This window comes from Odocoileus virginianus, chromosome 6 (assembly GCF_023699985.2).
Source record: "Odocoileus virginianus isolate 20LAN1187 ecotype Illinois chromosome 6, Ovbor_1.2, whole genome shotgun sequence".
NCBI lineage: Eukaryota > Metazoa > Chordata > Mammalia > Artiodactyla > Cervidae > Odocoileus > Odocoileus virginianus.
In genome coordinates, this window is record NC_069679.1 from 73,390,643 (window position 1) to 73,408,640 (window position 17,998).

At 40.0% G+C, this 17,998-nt stretch overlaps 1 protein-coding gene across 1 annotated transcript in view; it reads right to left on the reverse strand.

Moving 5' to 3' along the window:
- The window catches only part of NEK9 (NIMA related kinase 9), a 41,247-nt gene extending 26,356 nt beyond the window's left edge, over positions 1–14,891 (reverse strand). The window contains exons 1-10 of the mRNA XM_020906934.2: positions 14,542–14,891; positions 12,195–12,372; positions 10,227–10,282; positions 9,614–9,684; positions 8,180–8,285; positions 6,407–6,538; positions 4,744–4,854; positions 3,687–3,751; positions 952–1,002; positions 298–490 (exon numbers count right to left, since the gene is read on the reverse strand). Coding sequence (XP_020762593.2) covers positions 298–490; positions 952–1,002; positions 3,687–3,751; positions 4,744–4,854; positions 6,407–6,538; positions 8,180–8,285; positions 9,614–9,684; positions 10,227–10,282; positions 12,195–12,372; positions 14,542–14,760 — 1,182 coding nt within the window. The 5' untranslated portion in view covers positions 14,761–14,891. The remainder of the gene's footprint in view (positions 1–297; positions 491–951; positions 1,003–3,686; positions 3,752–4,743; positions 4,855–6,406; positions 6,539–8,179; positions 8,286–9,613; positions 9,685–10,226; positions 10,283–12,194; positions 12,373–14,541) is intronic.
- Positions 14,892–17,998: the final 3,107 nt, after the last annotated feature.

A 17,998-nucleotide genomic window follows, 5' to 3' on the forward strand; every position in this document is an offset into this window, starting at 1 on the left:
ACCCATCTGTAAATGAGAATCCAGTCTCCTGAGTCCGAGCCTTTTAATTCTTTCTCTCCTTCTCTCGCTCTCTCTTTCATTCATTCATTCAAAAAACACTTAAAAGCAACCTAACATGTACCAGGCACTTGGGACACATCAGTGAACTAAACAGAAAAAATCCCTCCTCTTAAGAGCTTACATTCCATCATCTCATGCTGCCACTTCTGCAGCACATACTCAGCCAACAAAATTCTTATACATCCTGGGCCCAGTGAGGTGCACGTCATTGGTCTAAAGTATGTAGCTTTCACTTACCACCCAAGTGTATAGCTCCTTCTCCACTGTGACCACAGCAAAGTGGGTATTCCCTGCACACACCTGCCGGGCACTACAGCCACTCTTGATGACATCCAGTTTCTGGGGAGTGGATTTCCCACCACCCCAGACATAGACTTCACTTGTTCGGGATGTTACCACAGCAATGGGTGCTTCAGTCACAGTGCTTGACCTGCCAACAACCCCCAGAACAAAGGCACATTTAACATAAAAATGGTATCAAAGGAAAATGCTTTCAGTCTGTTCCCTGAGTAGAACTGCCAATTATGGTATGAGAAAGTATGTTCTTTCTTGACAACTTACTCCAACCCTCTATCATGGCAGGCTTTGCAATTCTTGCCTCAGGGCTTCATCACAGCCCAGCCAGATCAGATACCAGTCTGATCCACAACACCTACACCTTTCAGCTTTTCAACATTCATCATGATAATGATGTCCACTTTGGCAAGAGGGTGAAACTACAGCTTTCTTTTTCTCTGAAATGACTATTTGATATTTAAATGGATGCTGGGCTTCTGAAAGGATGCCAAAGGCTTCTTACTGGGATCAAAATATGTCCAGACCCAAGAAAGAAAGACCCCCTGGTGCTAATTTAAGATATATTACTTTTTTCAAGAGTCTCCTGAGCATTACCTTGGTCTCTTTGTAGGTGCATTAAGCAGTGTGACTTTTTCCTCCATCTCTCTACCAAAAGAAAAGCAAAGACACATGAGAGAAATAATAGTTCTATATTGCACCAGTATCTCTTTAAAACCTTTCACAGACTTAATCTTCTGTAAACCACATGCCTCATATGATGCTATAACACTTTTAGCAAAGTACTTCGATATAACTCAAACATTTACATATGCCTAGCATTAGACAATTCATTAACCACAATGAGGCCAGCAGTCTGGGGTCATTTGTTTTCTATCTCTGAGGAATGTTCTAGGCTGGACCAGAGAGCCTCGAGAACTTCCTTCTGATGCACATTTTAGGAACCTGCTAACATCTCCATCGAGTTTGCCCAGTGACTCCCAAAACTCAACATCTCTAAAGCTCAGCTCACCATCTTTCTCCCCATACAGCTTTTCTTTCTGACACTCCTGATTCTGTAAGTGGCACCTTCAATCCTCCCAGTGAGTTAGGCTTAAAACTTCAGCGATTCTGGATTCAGCTGTCTTTTCTTCAATATTCAAATTCTATAGATTCTACTTGTACAATGCCTTTTATCCTCACCTGTCCTTCCCAGTCTCACCACCTTAGCTCTGGGCAGCTTTACTTCCCAACTAGGCTGTTCAGTTCAGTTCAGTCGTTCAGTCGTGTCCAGCTCTTTGCAACCCCATGGACGGGGTTCCCTGTCCATCAGCAACTCCTGGAGCTTGCTTAAACCCATGTCCATCGAGTCAGTGAGGCCATCCAAACCATGTCACCCTCTGTCGTCCCTTTCTCCTCCTGCCTTCAATCCTTCAACCCCAGCATCAGGGTCTTTTCCAATGAGTTAGTTCTTCACATCAGGTGGCCAAAGTATTGGAACTTCAGCTTCAGCATCAGTCCTTCTAATGAATATTCAGGACTGATTTCCTTTAAGATTGACTGGTTTGATCTCCTTGCAGTCCAAGGGACTCTCAAGAATCTTCTCCAACACCACAGTTCAAAAGCAGCAATTCTTCAGCGCTTAGCTTTCTTTTTGGTCCAACTCTCACATCCATACAACTGTCTAACTAGGCTGTAGTAGCACCTAATTGGTCTCACCAAAGTTTCAATACACTTTATTCAGTCCTGCACTGACTTAACACTGATATTAGTACTGCTAAATAACTTTTTCTAAGGTTCCATCTCTTATCACATGAACTGCCCTCTCAAATATCCAACACTTTCATACAATTCCCTGAATACAGCACAAATTCCTTCATCTGGCATTCAAGATTCTCTACCTACTTTTCCAGGGTTCCTTCCATCAATTCCCATGTTTCAGCTCAGGGTTCCCATTCTGCCTAAACCAATTATAGCTGAAGACCTGGGGCGGTGCTTAAGCACCAGTAATTAAGTTCTAGTGGTGTTGCTATTGAGAATGCCAGGTCTAAAACCCCTAGTGTAGCCAAATAGGACTTAGTGCTTCCTGAATATTTTCACAATTCTGTGTCTGTGCTTTACCTGGAAAGCTCTGTCTTATGTTTTTCCATCAAAGAACAAAGTGCTAAGGAAGTGTACTATATGTAAATCTCCAATTATCTCAATAAAAATTGCAATTAAAAATTATCAATGGAAATATTTAAATAAGAGATTTAAACAGTGATTATACTGTTAGAAAATAAGCCAGATAAAGAATTTAAATATGCCTACCGAGCCCTAAAGAGTGACTGCCTGAATATGAATAGAACATAAATGAAAGGTTACAGTGCTGCATCTGGAGTGTTATATATAGTTCTAGGCACTAAAACCCTGGCTAGAGATCAACTGGAAAACCAGAGAAGATTAATTTAATACAAAAGAATAAAGATACTGACCAAAGAACAGAGATTACGGAATTAGGTATACACTTAATTCATCCAAGTGTAAGACTTGAAAAGGAACACAGTACAGGTTTGAATGTTGGGAAGATTCAAAAGAACTGGCAGAAGAAGGAAGGGTAAAATAGTGTAAGAGGATGAAACAGAGACTAGGACATTTAAGAAGGATAAAGAACATCTTTTCCTGTGAGCTAGGGTTTGAAGCCTCCTACAAAAAGTGAGGGATAAAGGGCCTTCCTTCTACCTCTAGAGACCTGTAACACTGAACAAATCTCAGAAAATAACCTGTCAGATATCAATCAAACTCGACTATGGGAAATGGGCAAAAGGTATCTGAAGAGGACCCCTCCAATTACAACCTAAAATCTAAACAAATGCACTAAAAAGCAATGGCCCAGTCCAATCCCGCACTCCTATCCAACAACTGTTGAGCACCTTGTGCCAGGCCCTGGGCTGAGCATTTTATATGCATTGCCTCCTTCAATCCTCAGCCGACCTCACTTCATAGAGAAGAAAACTAAGGGTCAGAGATGTTAAATAACTTGACAAAGGCAGTGACAGAACTCAGATACAAACGTAAGGGTGACTGAGTCCAGAGTCCTCCTCTCTTAATTACTACACTCTCGTGCCCAAACTCTAGAGAACTCACAGAAGATGGGGGGGTCTAAAGCCTCATCAGGATCGATTCAGAACAAACTAGCAGGGGTGAGTGAGGGAGGTCGAAGTCGAGCAATGAAAGCAGAGATGCTGGAAGAAAATAGCACCAGAGTGGTCACGTCAGGAAACACCACCCTCTCTCTGCGGTACTCTGGTCAGGCCTATATAGTCAGTTGCCCATCTACAGAAAGACAATGAAGCGACTTCTTTGTTCTTTACCTTCTGCGTTTCCTGAGAAGGGGTCGATTTAGAAGTTCATCTGCAGTGGGTCTCTGCTCTGGATCCTAAAAAGTACCAATGGGTTAGTTTTAACTTAAAGGAAATGGGCAAAATGGGATCTAAAGAGGCATTTTACTTCCTCTCTGAAGGCTGTAGGTTTGCTATTCAGACCACTATATATCAAACTTTTTATTTAAAAAAACTGTTATGTCACAGTCTATGCTTCATGCTCATTACCATCAGCACTTCTATGTGAGAATGAGAAATGCACCTTCCTCACTGGTTTTAACTGTTAGGGTAGTGATTCTCACATTTCAATATATATAGAACGTAAGAATCTCCTGGAGTACCTGTTACAAATAAAGATTTCTGGGCTTTATTCACAGAAATTCTGATCCAGGAGGTCTGGGGTAGGGCCCAGAAATCTTCATTTTCTTCTTGTAAAACTTGCCCACCCCCTGGGGATTCTCACGCCTGCGGTTCCTGGACTACCTCTGAATAATACTGACCTAGAGCTACACTGCAAGGCAACTGTGACATTTAGAACTATATACATTCTGTACATCAGGAATTCTAAATACCTCTTATTTTATACAGTTTATAAAAATTAATCTTGATTATAAAAAATGGAGCACAATTTCACAAACTAATAAAGGGAGATCTGTTGGCTGAAGCACATTACTCGCATGAGTTGCTAATTCACCTGAATGGACCTCCTTGGTGGCTCAGACGGTAAAGAATCTGCCTGCAATGCAAGAGACCCGGGTTCGGTCCCTGGGTTGGGAAGATCCTCTGGAGAAGGGAATGGCTACCTGCTCCAGTATTCTTGCGTGCAGAATTCCACAGACAGAGGAGCCTGGTGGGCTACAGTCCATGTGGTCGCAAAGACGCAGACAGGACTGACACTTGACTTTTCATTCACCTGAATACAGCCACAAATACATCCTACCCTGGGGATGTGGACATGGTTTTGTGCAAGTTCCTCTGTGCCATACTCCAGACACTAAGGCTGGAAGGGAAAACAGTGAACTGAAATCAATATGCAAATTACACTTACCTGGTCAAGGCATGCATGGACCATTTGAATCAGTTCCAAAGAGTACTGGCTGGAATCAACTTCCATGGCCCGGATGCCTTGTACAATCTTCACACACAAGTTGAGTGGATTCTATGAGAAAATGATTATTGTATTGTCCTTGGTTATATAAAGATGGCATTACAATCTACCAGTAGGGGCTTTGATATATCTGTGATTATCATATAAAGAAACGGCAATAGCTGTAAATTAGGTCTGACTTCTTTTTACAACTATTAGTATACTTCACTAAGAAATGGCTGGAGATGCACTACTACGATCAGAGAGAATGAAACCAACTGGCCAACACGGAGGTATGACTATGTGACCAACAGAATAATACTCAAGAGTATATTATAATCTGACCCCTCAACTGACTCCCAAGAAAAAGGAAAGCAAAGTTAGCTATGCTTCTTGACTTTTAGTATCTCCTTTGCTAACTAATTTGCCTCCTGATTTATATATCCTAAAAATGGTCAGGTGATACTCTGCTGTAAAAGACAAGGCAATGAATAATAAGTTGATAGTGATAAGAAATTATTATAACAATGCCACCACCACCTTTACTAAGAGATCACTATGTAACATAAGTTGCACATAGTTTTTTAACTCTTGTAAACACCATACAAGGTTATCATCACCAATTCAGAGATGTAAAGTAACCTGGCCAAGACTACACAAACAGTAAAAAAATGGAGCCATAATTCCAACCAAAGTCTGTTTTGACTCCAAAACTCATTTTCCTTCCACTATATTACTTAAGAAAATAAACTTCAGGACTTAGAAAAATAAACAGGTCTCATAAAAGGCCAAAGAACTTTGCATTATCTTACATTTGCATTTTCATATACATTAGAAGAGCAGCTCTATAAGGTGAATATGTATCTTTTCCCTTGTTATTGACAAAATAGAGAATCAAAGAGATGTGGTGATTTGCCTAAGTTCTCACATCTGGTTTGTAGAGGATATTGGATGTGAATCCACTTGTGCTACTCAAATTGTGGTCCATGAACGAGCATCAGAATCATCTGGGAGTTTGTCAGAAATGCAGAATGCCAGGACTAGATCTAGACACACTAAAATAGAGTCTGCATTTTAACAAGATGCCCAGGTGATTTGCTATGTATATTAAAGCTTGAGAAGCACTACTTAACACTAGGCTTTACTTTAAGAAGAAGAGAGACTTAAAGGTATTTGTTGTTTATAAAACAGTAAGTTTTTAGTAAAACTAAGAGTCAGTGTGTAATCTTTCACAAAAAAGATCAAGACACTTCAATGAGTATTATATAATTTGCCTTAGCTTTTATAAAAAGACGTAGCTGAAGTATAAGAAATGAAATTGCTTACCCAAACCGCTGCATCACACAGTCGATCCTACAGTTAGTTTTAAAATTATAGTCAATGGATTCAAGGACCATGCTCAAACTACTTGATTATGATTATTTTTCAATGGGGAATTCAAGTTGGAAATAAATCGTGTCTGTAGTACTTTACACTACTAAGCCAGTGCCTGAACACTGGTTATTATTTTGCCTACAGTTTATTTCTGTTCAAGAAGTCAGAAGCTCAGGGATAAATGAAGTTGATTCTCTCAACCAAGTTGGACCATTTGCAAGGACAACGAAGGGATAATACATCAACTTACTGTAGCGTCAAATGTTCTCTTCAGTGTAAGTAATTCAAAAATGACACAGCCTACTGCCCAGATATCAGACTTGAAATTGTATTTTACTCCTTGGCAGAGCTCTGGAGACATATAATAAGGAGTTCCCACAAGCTGAACAACAAAGAAAGCAATCAAAAATTAACTTCTTTTCTGAGGTAACTATATTAATATTTTAACAACTAAATTTCCCAGGAGTTAGTGATAACTATAGAACATTCATCAGCATATCCCAAAACATTCCCATCAAACAGCATATTCCATTATCATTCTGAGCTGATGCCACTCTGGGGAGAAATCTCATTCATATCAAATGTCCTGGGCCAGTTACAAAGAGACAATCTCTGTGGTGAAGACCTGTGGTAACTTGGGAGGCAGAACAGCTCTGTGATTCCTGGATCACAGAAGATTTAGGCATTCAAAGACCACTGAAGACTTCACAGACTTGGAAAAAACATTATTGGTAAAAGTTCACCAATGGGGGAAAAAAAAAAAAACAGTAGTGGGAGACGGTAATTGAATAAAGGGGTTTAAAAGTTCTAACTGAAACACACAGTAGTGAAACTCTGTAAACAACTCAACTTAACATCTGCAATACTAACATGGTGAATTTCTTCCAAATTCAAAAAGATCTTCTGAGTTCAAGAATGTGCTGGAAGGAAAATCTCCTGAATGGACGTCATGCCTCTCCCAAGATGAGAGACAATGATACCCAAGAAATTCTAATAACACTGATAGCCATCTTTAATGAGCAAAGCAAAGCAATTTTTCAGACGGCTTACTTGGCATTTATTGTACTGGATTATTCTTGATGAGAAAAATCCATGCAAGGGCATGACTACTTTCTCAGAAACTCAATACAGCAACATCATACAAGCAGACTGTCTCTGAAGCAGACTCCCAACCCTGGCTATCAGTAGCCTTGGATGTTTCTAGATTGCTTGCAGGGATATCTCAATATTATTAAAAAAAAAAAAAAATCAGGACAAAATTAATTTTAGTAACTTAAACTTTCAAGGTCTTCTAAAGACAGAGCACTGTGAAACCAGAAGAGTAATAGTGGGTTTTATAAGTCCTAAAAGGATCAGATCACTAACGTCAGAGACCAATTTATGCCTCCTCTTTACCAATGCTCCTTCATAGGATCAGGTGAGAAGGGAGCCCTGTGGTGCAGACTGTGTATCATATTAAGGATGAGACTGTTTTCTGGGAATCAGCCTTTATTTATAATATAGGGTTTCTGAACCAGGAAACACAACGAGAGACGTCTAACATTCGAAACTGAAAACATTAAATGAGAGACAAAGTAAGATCTACTGAAGATCCTAAGCTGGAAAAGATGGTAAAGCATTTTATTGCTTTTAGAAAAGTCTTTAGTCAGGGTTGGAAAGGGCGATGATGTCTGAGCTGTTATGTGGACAATGGCTCTTAAAAAACACGCGAGCATATAAATACCTGGTAGTGGGTCTAGGGAAAAGACTCCTTTTTAAAGTATGACTTATAAAAGACTTGCTTTGTAAGTATGAAGACCTTGCAAAAACACTGAGAAAAAGCATGCAAGATTTAGGGGGTACAGTTATATCTCAAGGTGCAAGAAAGGAAAAGAAAAAAAAAAGTCAAGGGGGAATTCCCTGGTGGTCCAGTGGTTATCAGGACCTCACTTAAGGCCCCTCATGCTGTGTGGCACCACCAAATTACAAAAAATAAATAAAAAATTAAAAAAGCCCAACTAAGTCAATGATAACACATCCTTACCGTCTCAGCCATGGAATACTCAGAATTCAGTTTCTTTGCTAGGCCATAATCTCCAAGTTTTATCAGGTTTGCCTTGGTCAGAAAAATATTTAATGTCTTTATATCCCTGGAGAAAAAATGCTGTACATTAAACCCATACACTCAACTGTTTTATCTCATCTACCTTCTCGCCCCAAATTAGTACAAAATCAAAGAGTGTGTTACCACTGTTCAGGCTGTTATGGGATCCAAAAGAGTGTTCATTACTTTCTCATACATTTTAACACTGAGAAGGGAACTTGGGGGAGTAGAGGCAGAGAATTACTTCATTCTCCAGGGATTCACAGCATAGGCACATCCCCCAAACACTGAAGTCATTAGGAAAAGTTGAAAGGTCAGATTAAAAAAAAAAGTGCCCTAGCTAATTCCTATAAGGTGTACTGCCTCTTCAATTACCACTGGTGCCTTGAATTAAGTGATATTCAGGCAATTTTAACACTGGGTTGTGTCAAAGTTTCAAATTTGTTAACGCAAGAGAAGCACATCCCAGCAGCAAAACAATTAGGCCATACAGATCACCTAAATAAAATCACCAGCTATCTTTCTAAAGATGAACTGACCATTTGTAACACAAATAAACTGTGCCTGGTTCACCCTGTGCCTTCCTTTATAGAAAGATGTGAAAAAATCAGAACAATATTTTTGATAATTTTCAAAAATAAAACAATACACAACCGTAGCTACTCAACAGCTATCAAGAAATATGTTAAATGGACAAACCAATAAAAAAAAAAAACTAGTGTATTAATATTAATCTCTAGCAGTAGTCCATGACTCATTTAAGGGTATAGTGAAGTGGAAATGTTCTTGTTTTTTTAAGTTAATGGTCTTTTTATTAGGGGGAAAAAAAAAAAAGACTAGCATTTACAACTTGGAATGGACATAAATTGTAAAGTTCTTAAACAGCAATGTTGATGGTTGTGTTGAATAAAGGTTCTCTCCTATAGCCAGAAGTGAATAGAAAGCTGTTTCCCCCTGGTCAAGATCTGGTAAAACTGCATAATTAATTGTAAAACAATGAATAAGCTTTTTACTTAAATTAAAAACAAATGCTAATTTTATTGCTCAGAGAAAACATTTACTGTGAATTCCAACCAGTCTAATATGACTTTTATAGTGGCCTTCTAGGCTGTACTGATGAATTAATGAACTCACCTCTAAAAGAGGTGACTGAGCAGTACTAAGCTACTGAGGAGACTCTTCCTAGATCACAAACAGTTTAACTTCAGGAAGTGACGATAATGCCCCTCATTACTCACTCTTTCCTTCCTAAATCATTATCAACGGAAAAGCCTTGACTGTTTAATCAAGAAAATAATAGTGCTGATGGGAGGTACTCAAGGTGGGGGCTGGATTGGTGGAAAGGAATCTATCCCATATTCTTTCACTCTTTACCTATGAAGGATCCCAGCTTTATGGATACAGCTCACGGCTGAAACAATCTGAAATAGGTACCATACCACCATCTGCAGAGAAAAAATAAATTATACTTGGACTGGAAACAAACAAAAAAATACCATTTAAATAAATACACGCACACACACACTCAACAAAGAAAACTGCAACTAGCGGTTATGATTCAACATGACTTGACATTTCTTGCTTGTAGGTTGAATAGGCAAAGAAAAGTGGCAGGGGTAAAAAAAAAAAAGCAGATTATCATAAAATAGTTCAAATGTTGTTATAAAATATAGTATGGTGAAGCAGACTTGTGGAAAGAAATCCAGGAAGAACGCAAAGGTAGAGAAAACTGGGCATACCAGTATGCAGTAATAGAACCGGGAAAGAAAGCCCATAGAGAATCATGATGTGGAGGTAAACCGTTTAGGAAGCAGCTATAGACAGCTTCCTTGTTAGAGGTTTCCTTTCTCATGAATATCAATCAGAGCCTGGAAGGAGTATGAACAAAAGGAAAAAAACACTCTTCATTGTTGGAAGAGTAAATATAGAACTAGAATGCAAGAATCACAATACAATTCTAGCTTCCTTTCACAGAAATATGAATTACCTCTTCCTCAAACAACTTGTCTTTCTGACGAAGGATTTTATCATACAGGTTCCCTCCTGCAATTAAATAAGAAACAGGTTTGAGTTGCTTAACAGAGATCAAAGCTACTAGGATTTTAACAGGTGGCATAGCAAGTGAAAGATTCTGCATGAGTGCATGTGTGCTCAGTCATGTCTGACTCTGAGACCCCATGGACTGTATCCTGCCAGGCTCCTCTGTTCATGGACTTCTCCAGGCAAGAATACTGGAGTGGGTTGGATTTCTTTCTCCAGGGGATCTTCCCTACCCAGAAATCAAACCCACATCTCCTACACTGGCAGGCAGATTCTTTACCACCAAGCCACCTCATTCTGCTTCATTTGAAAAGATACCCCCTCTTCCTTCGAGCTCTTCACATGGGTAAAAAACTTCCCATCTGTCAAGGACTATATCTGAAATATTCTCCAAAGATTCCCCTCCCTAATAGAAGAGACTCGGTATGAAAATGGGAAGTACAACATTTTTAGAAAAGATAAAAGTAAAGACCATTTCTCTAGTACCCTAATTCATGAAATTACTTTGAAAGTCTTCAAAATCAGATGACTTTCTTTTTCAAAACTCCTATTAAAGGAATTTGCAATATTTTGGTAACAACTTCCTCAGTCTATTAGAAGATTTGAGTTATACATGTGAGGTGATGTTTTACAAAAATAGGTATATATCACCATCAACTTCTTTTTCTTTCCACTTCACACTGAAAAGGTTTCCCAAAATTTAGGGTAGACTCTAGATTGCTTCCAATTATTACTCCTTTACTAACCCATTCCTTCAGAGTAAGTCTGAATTTGCTTCTCCTTTTTATTATCAGGTAACAGATGGCAAATGATGATGGTTTGCTTTATTTCCTATCCGCAGCTATAACTTACTGTAGTCCTAGTTAAGTTTCACAACTTCTTCCACTCTGCAATTTAGTAACTCAAAAGTTTCAATAAATGTACCATCCGTTCTAGTTCCTCTTAACCACAAAGGAAGTTAAGAGGCTTCTGCTACTTCAAAAATCTCTAATATAATCTCATACATTTAGGGTTGAACACAATCGGGATACACAAGAATCTAGTAAATAAATGACAAATCTAGGAGCTTTCTCTTAGAGATTTAAATTAAGAATATGCCTGGACCATTTTAGCATGCAGCTCAAGAATGGGATTTGGGTGTTCTCTTAGGTAATAATGATAACAGCTAGTAAAAAATTTATCAAAAATTTGCTACATATCAAGAACTACAGTAAAATAGTATACTTTCCCTTAAATTAGAAATGTTAAAAGTTGCTGGAGCTTTACATATTCATTTAATACAATAACCCTAGGAGATAACTACTGCTTATTAGCAAACTTACTTAAGATGAGGAGGCTGAGACACAGAGAAGTTAAGTAGTCCGTGCAAGATTATAGAGATTAAAAAGTACTGAAGCTTAGGATATGGGTTCAGGGTCTATTTTTTAACAAATAGGCTATACTGCTTTTTTTTTTTTAAACAAGCAAAAGGGTTCAAAGAAATCATTTTCAGTCAGCTATGGTCTTTAGACCACTTTTCAGTACGACAGCTTTAGCTGATATCATTACAAATAAATATCACCTATAAGATTTCCCTATTAAGTGTCAAACCATGCTATGCTTCTAATGCCTGACTTATGTCATTTCATAAGGAAAAAACCTTGAAAAATGAGTGTAAAATTCAACTGAACAAATAATTTGAAGATGGAATTATCATCACAAAGCAGAATTTGAGTATGCAGGGGGAAAATCCCTCCCCTCATTTTGTAGATCACTTCAAAACTCTTCAGGGCCTGAACTATTTCTCTTAAACTCTAGCAGGCCACTTAAAGTTCTTATTCTTTGTAAATATAGATCTTATTTTTCTCTCCCCCTCAAGGTAAGTATAAGCACAAGAATGTCTTGCTGGAGGAAGTCCCACTGAATTCTACCTTACCATTACAATATTCCAGCTCAATCAGCAGGGTGGTATTGTCCATGAAGTGATTGTAGTAGGCAATAATGTTGTCATGCTGCAGCAGTGCCAGAATAACAATCTCATTCAAGGCATCACGACGTTCCTTCTCAGATAGCCGGGTCAAATCAACTTCCTTCCACACGACCAATGAGTCATCCTACAACACAGCAACAAAGGTATTGTGCTTTCCTCTAGCCTGGCAGAGAATGAATCCACACCGGGATCTCTGAGCCTAGAAAGAAAACTTCCTAGATGGGCAGAAACTGACTCCTTTTTCTCCTTTAAATAAAACATGAAGAGACTTTAAAAATTCTGCATACAATTGAGCATCAAAATTTACTGCACGTCTAGGGAAAGCATCAAAATGTTATGTTGTTTCTACACTTAATTTACATAATGTCAATTCCAGGTAAAAAATATGGGGTGGAGGTAGATCTCAGGGTTTCTATTGAGGGACATTATGAAAGACTGCTAGTAATGATGAGGATTGTAGTATGGTTAGACTACTGGAAAAACAGAGAACTGGAAAGTGGTTATCTATGACTGACATTTCTTGTAAAATAGACATGTTAAAGTTGCCTCTAACTTTATATAGATTTCTCTAGTGATTTTCATTTATTCTTTCTAGATAAGAATAAGTCATGTCTAAGGGCTCTGAGTTCACTTTCCTTACTCTGTCACGTTCTGTGACTGTTTCTCCTGCATTTTTATGTTATCACATTTTCCTCTATTCATGAAGACTTACCTGCAGCTCCTAATATTCACTCCATTTTATAACACCTCTAATTTACTGATGTTCCCCAGCTCAGAAGCATCCCCACCTAAATAACCCTCCCTGTCCTTTAGAATGGCTGTGCTGGGCCTTTGAAACTTCAGCGGAAGATCAATGAACCTTCTCCTATGCAATCCCTTAATTCCCTTCCACTGAAATATTTGTCCATTCTTTCACACTTATATACACATACAACTTACATGCTGTTTGTTACTAACAAGACAAACATGTCTTCCCACTGAAATATATGCTTCTTGAGGGAAAAATTTGCTTCTAATTAAACCCTTGTAAACTCACAAAAGTAATAAACATTTGATGTTATGGATAATGCTATGCAATTTTGGGGAAAGTATAATCAAACTTAACTTAAAACAACCTTGATAATCAAGTTCAACGCAATAATCATGGAAAGGCATGGACAAGCAGAAGTGACCCTCCATCGCTTCTCAGCCTTTTGGCTAAGATCAAGTGTAGAAGTGACCCTCCATTCCAGCCCAGGATTTGCTTCTAATTTAAGTGAGTGAGTCACTTAAATATACTACCTTAGTTTCTTCAACTATAAAATAGGAATACCAAAGCTCATCTCCTCATTCTCATGAGAATACTAACAGTAACTCATAATACATTAATCTCGCAACCACCTCTCTCCTCATCCATCTTTTAGACTTAAAAGTACTTGGAACACACACCAGACCTGCAGACAGATCACTGATAGAATTTTATCTTCAGCAACCCCAGCAACCCCACAGAAGCTTAACTATTCTGAAACTAGAGTTTTAAGACTTTAGTGATCAAAGTTTATGATCAATTTTGGAAATAGATTCCCCACTCTAGGGTTTTAATCAGTATACATTCTGAACTGGGGACCAGCAATTCAAGAATCTCTTCAAAGGATTTGTATGTGTGCAACAGTGGATAAGCGGGAAGGTACCTTTACATTAAATTCTCAAAGAAGTCCTTTATATCCCTCCTGAAGTTAAGAACGAATGGTTTAAAATATACCCCCAAAAAAGTATTTCCCACGTATAAACACTGCTGGATCATCACTGATTAAGAAGCCCACACGCTACAATCTTACCAATGACCTTCAAGAAAAATCCCCAACTGAGTGTTCATATCTGAGCTTAAAGATTTGGCAAAGACAGTGGAACTGCCGCGGGATGTGGGAATTTTGAAGTTTGCCCCCACTTCTCCACCTCGGCCTTGGAGAGATTTAAGGCATGAAAGGAAGGAAGTTTTGACAATACTCCCCATTCATATACTACTTTAACTCACAATCTCCAAAGTATCCTCCTTCGATGCTCAAAATAATCTTAAAAAATATTACTTATAAGGTACATAGCTATTCCTAACTCCAATTTACAGAGGGGAAAACTAAGGCTCAGAGAAGGTTTAATGGCTTGCTTCGTCACCATGGTAAACAAAAACGACCGGTTAGAAAAACCAGTGCTGTTATGCACTCCTAGCACAGGAACGGTGAGGACCCCAAGACAGACACCCCTGCGGGACCCGATCGCGGAGCGAGGACGAGGCAGGGGAGAGCGGGGTCGCTACCTCGGTGCGGCGGTACAGCGTGGCCTCCCCGAAGGCGCCGCGGCCCAGCACACGGATGGGGATGTAGTGCAGCTCCTCCTGCTCCGCCGTGCCGCCGCCGGCTCGCGGAACCGGACCGGCGCTGGGCCCGGGGCCCGAGTCCCCGCCACCCCCGGACTCGCTCCCGAAGTCCGAATTGAGGGAGTCGCAGTGTCGCTCGTACTCGCCCAGCACCGACATGGCGGCGGCGGCGGCGACGGGACAGGCCTGAGTGTCCCCGGTGGCGCTGGCGGCGCTGCGTCTCTCCCGCTTCAGACGCCGGCCCGCGGCCCCGTCAGCCCCACCACCCCGCGAGGCTCCATGGTGGCTCTTCCCCCCTTGACCCGGAAGCAGCTCTGGGTGCTTCCGGCCCGGCGGGGTTTCCGCCTCCTCTGCCGGTCGTTCCTTTAAGCCCGGGGGCAAGACTTCTTTCCCTCCAGGCGGGCTGGGAAAACGAGGCCTCGGGCGGGGGTTGGCGGCACCCGGTGGAGACCGAATGGGATCAGATGGCCCCCGCAGGGGCAAGGGCGTCCTCCTCGGGTCTATAGACCCCTCCCCTGATTCCTAGCCCGGTGCCCAGACAGTTTTGAGGTCCAGAGGTCGTCTAGTCTCATCTTGGCGCCAGGCCTATCTCAAGGGCAGTGACTGGGGGAAGCAGCCCTTCCTAGCGTGGCACAGCGCTCTTTGTTTTAGAGAATTGTTACAGCAAAGATATCTTTGAGGGCGTGCTAAGTCGCGGTGGTGTCCGATTCTTTGTTTCCCCAAGCACTGTAGCCCGCCTGGCTCCTCTGTCCATGGTATTCTCCAGGCGAGAATACTGGAGTGGGTATCTTCCCAAACGCAGGGATTGAACTCTGTCTCTTAGGTCTCCCGTTTACCTCACCTCCCTTCCCTCTCCCAGAGGAAAATTCTTGCCTCCTGTCATTTCAGTTAGTGGGCCCAGTTATTTCTTCCAGAACTATCCTGGGTCCCTCTGTCTTCCACACATCTTAGAGAGTATTTTAAGTCAACTCTCCTGACGCTCACTCCTCTCTTTCCAGATTTCACATTCTTCCAAGTGTATTTCCAAATCTTTGACCACCTGATGATCTCATGCAACATTCTTCATGCCATAAGTGCCAGATACTGTAATCGGAGGTGGGGAATCTGCAGAGCCCTCAAGTCACTAAGAGAACTGCAATACAGTGGAAAAGCGTGTTCCATCAGTTGTGTGCTTGAGCAACTTTACATCTCTAACGTAACTTTTTAGTCGTAAAGTTGGAATTATTGACCTACAGAGATAACAGCTAACATTCATTATATTTATTATGTTCCTGGCACTATGCTAAAGGTTTCCTTTCTGTGTCATTCCATTTAATCCTCATAGTATTCCCATTCTGCAAAAGGAACTAAGATAGAGGGTTAAGTAACCTACTGTATGTTACATAGCTATTGAGGGGAGCTGGGAGTCAAAGCCAGCAACAAGGCCCGGGATCTTTTTCAGAGAGCAGGATATTTGGGGGCTAAGAGAAGATCATGTGGATGGAGATCATGGTATTTGTGGGATAGAAGCAGAAGACAAGGCCTCAAATATTTATTTATATAGAATTTGACATTTCCTGTGGGCAATGGAAAATATTGGACATTTTTAAGCAAAGGAGTATATGATCTGTGTGTCTGCATGTTCTGATTCGCTGAGGGGGGGAGTCCCAATTAATACTTCCCCACAGCATAATTAATGAGTCTTCTTTTGTTCATGTGCCCAGCACAGACAATAAATAATGTCACCTTGCATAAGACCAAAGCTATACTTTACAAAGAACTGATGACAACATGGAAGATAAAGACAGGAGACCTAGAGACAGGCACTCAGGTGCTATCAGTGTGAGTGGACAGGGGGGCAAGATTTAAGAAATCCATCTGAGGAACATTTAGAACTTTGTGATCAGTTGGGATATGGTTGGTGAAGCAAATCTGAGTCCAGGAGACTCACATCTAGGTTTTTAAGTAGGTGGATAGTGACAGCAAACATAGGAAGAAGAGAATGGGTAGAATGGGGTGAAGGGTATTAGAGCTAATGAGCTCATGTTCCTCTGACCTCTGTAGAGTTCATCAGTGTTCCTTTCAAAGTATGATATCTTACACTCTGCGTGACATTCCACAATAGGTCTGAATAGGAGGGACTTTTGTCTTTCTTGATCTGGATCCATTTTTTCTATTAGTGTACCAGACTTAATGATGGTCTGCTTATACTGTGCTTGTATTTAAGCAAACCTCTTTTTCACATCCAATTTGATCCAAAGTAACACAGCTCTCCCACCAGATCACATCACTCCTTATTTTCTTCACAATGTTTATCTTTAAAATTGATGTCTTATTTATTGTTTACTTTGACTACCTCCATTCATTAGGACATAACCTCCATGAGAGTCTGGATTTTGCCTTCTTGTTCACAACTATGTATCATCAGTGCCTAGAAAAGTGCTTGATATATAACAAGCCTAAAATTTATTTGTTGAAAGAATATCAGGTCATTGTTATCACATATGTACACCTCTTAAACCAAAATGCCCAACGGATAACACCCTGTTAAATTTTTTATTGGTTTCATTCCAGGGTTCTAGGCTGTACAGATAGTTTTCAATTTTCAATTCATTCATCCAACAAACACTAAGTACCAACTTGTGCCAGGTGCTGGGTTACAAAAGAGGTCAAAATAAACATGGTTCCTCTTCTGGAGCTCACAGTCCATATAAACAGACAAAAAACCAGGCAATTACAATGGTGTCTAAGTGCTATTATAAGGAAAGTACAATCTTCTAGAAAGGTGTTTAGGAGGGGCATCTTTCCAAGACAAACTAGCTGTGTTAGTGAAACCTTCCTTAACATCCACAATGTTAAGTCAGTGGTGGCTAAAACAAGTACGGAAATCATGCTGGACAGAAGACATCCCATCTACTTTCTCCTATGAATTAGAAAGCACTTTGAGGACAGGTATTGCTTCTTTTTCACCTGGATCTACTCCAGAGTTTCGTTCAGCACATTAAACAGATGACCAATAAATTTTTGAGTTGCACGGAAAAAACAATTGCTTAGAGCTACAAGTGTTGACGTGCATTCGGAGAAGCTGAATAGGTTTCAGCCAAAGCTTAAAAATTCACTCTTCTTTGTGTGGAAACTAAAGGTTTGCAATGTGGAAACAGTTTTCTATAACTTGGTTAGCCTGATATTGTGAATTATTCTGATTATAATACATAGATAAAAGCTTAACAAATGTCCCTTTTCATCTTAGACAATACAAAACTAAAGAAACTAAATAAAGCTCAGCACTTCATTACATCAGATATAAATGAAACTAAATACCTGACTTTTGAATACTCATAAGCCCAGAAATAGTCAACATTTTAAAGGTATAACTGATTTTAAAATACTTTTGGTAAAAAATGGTATTTCCATTTTA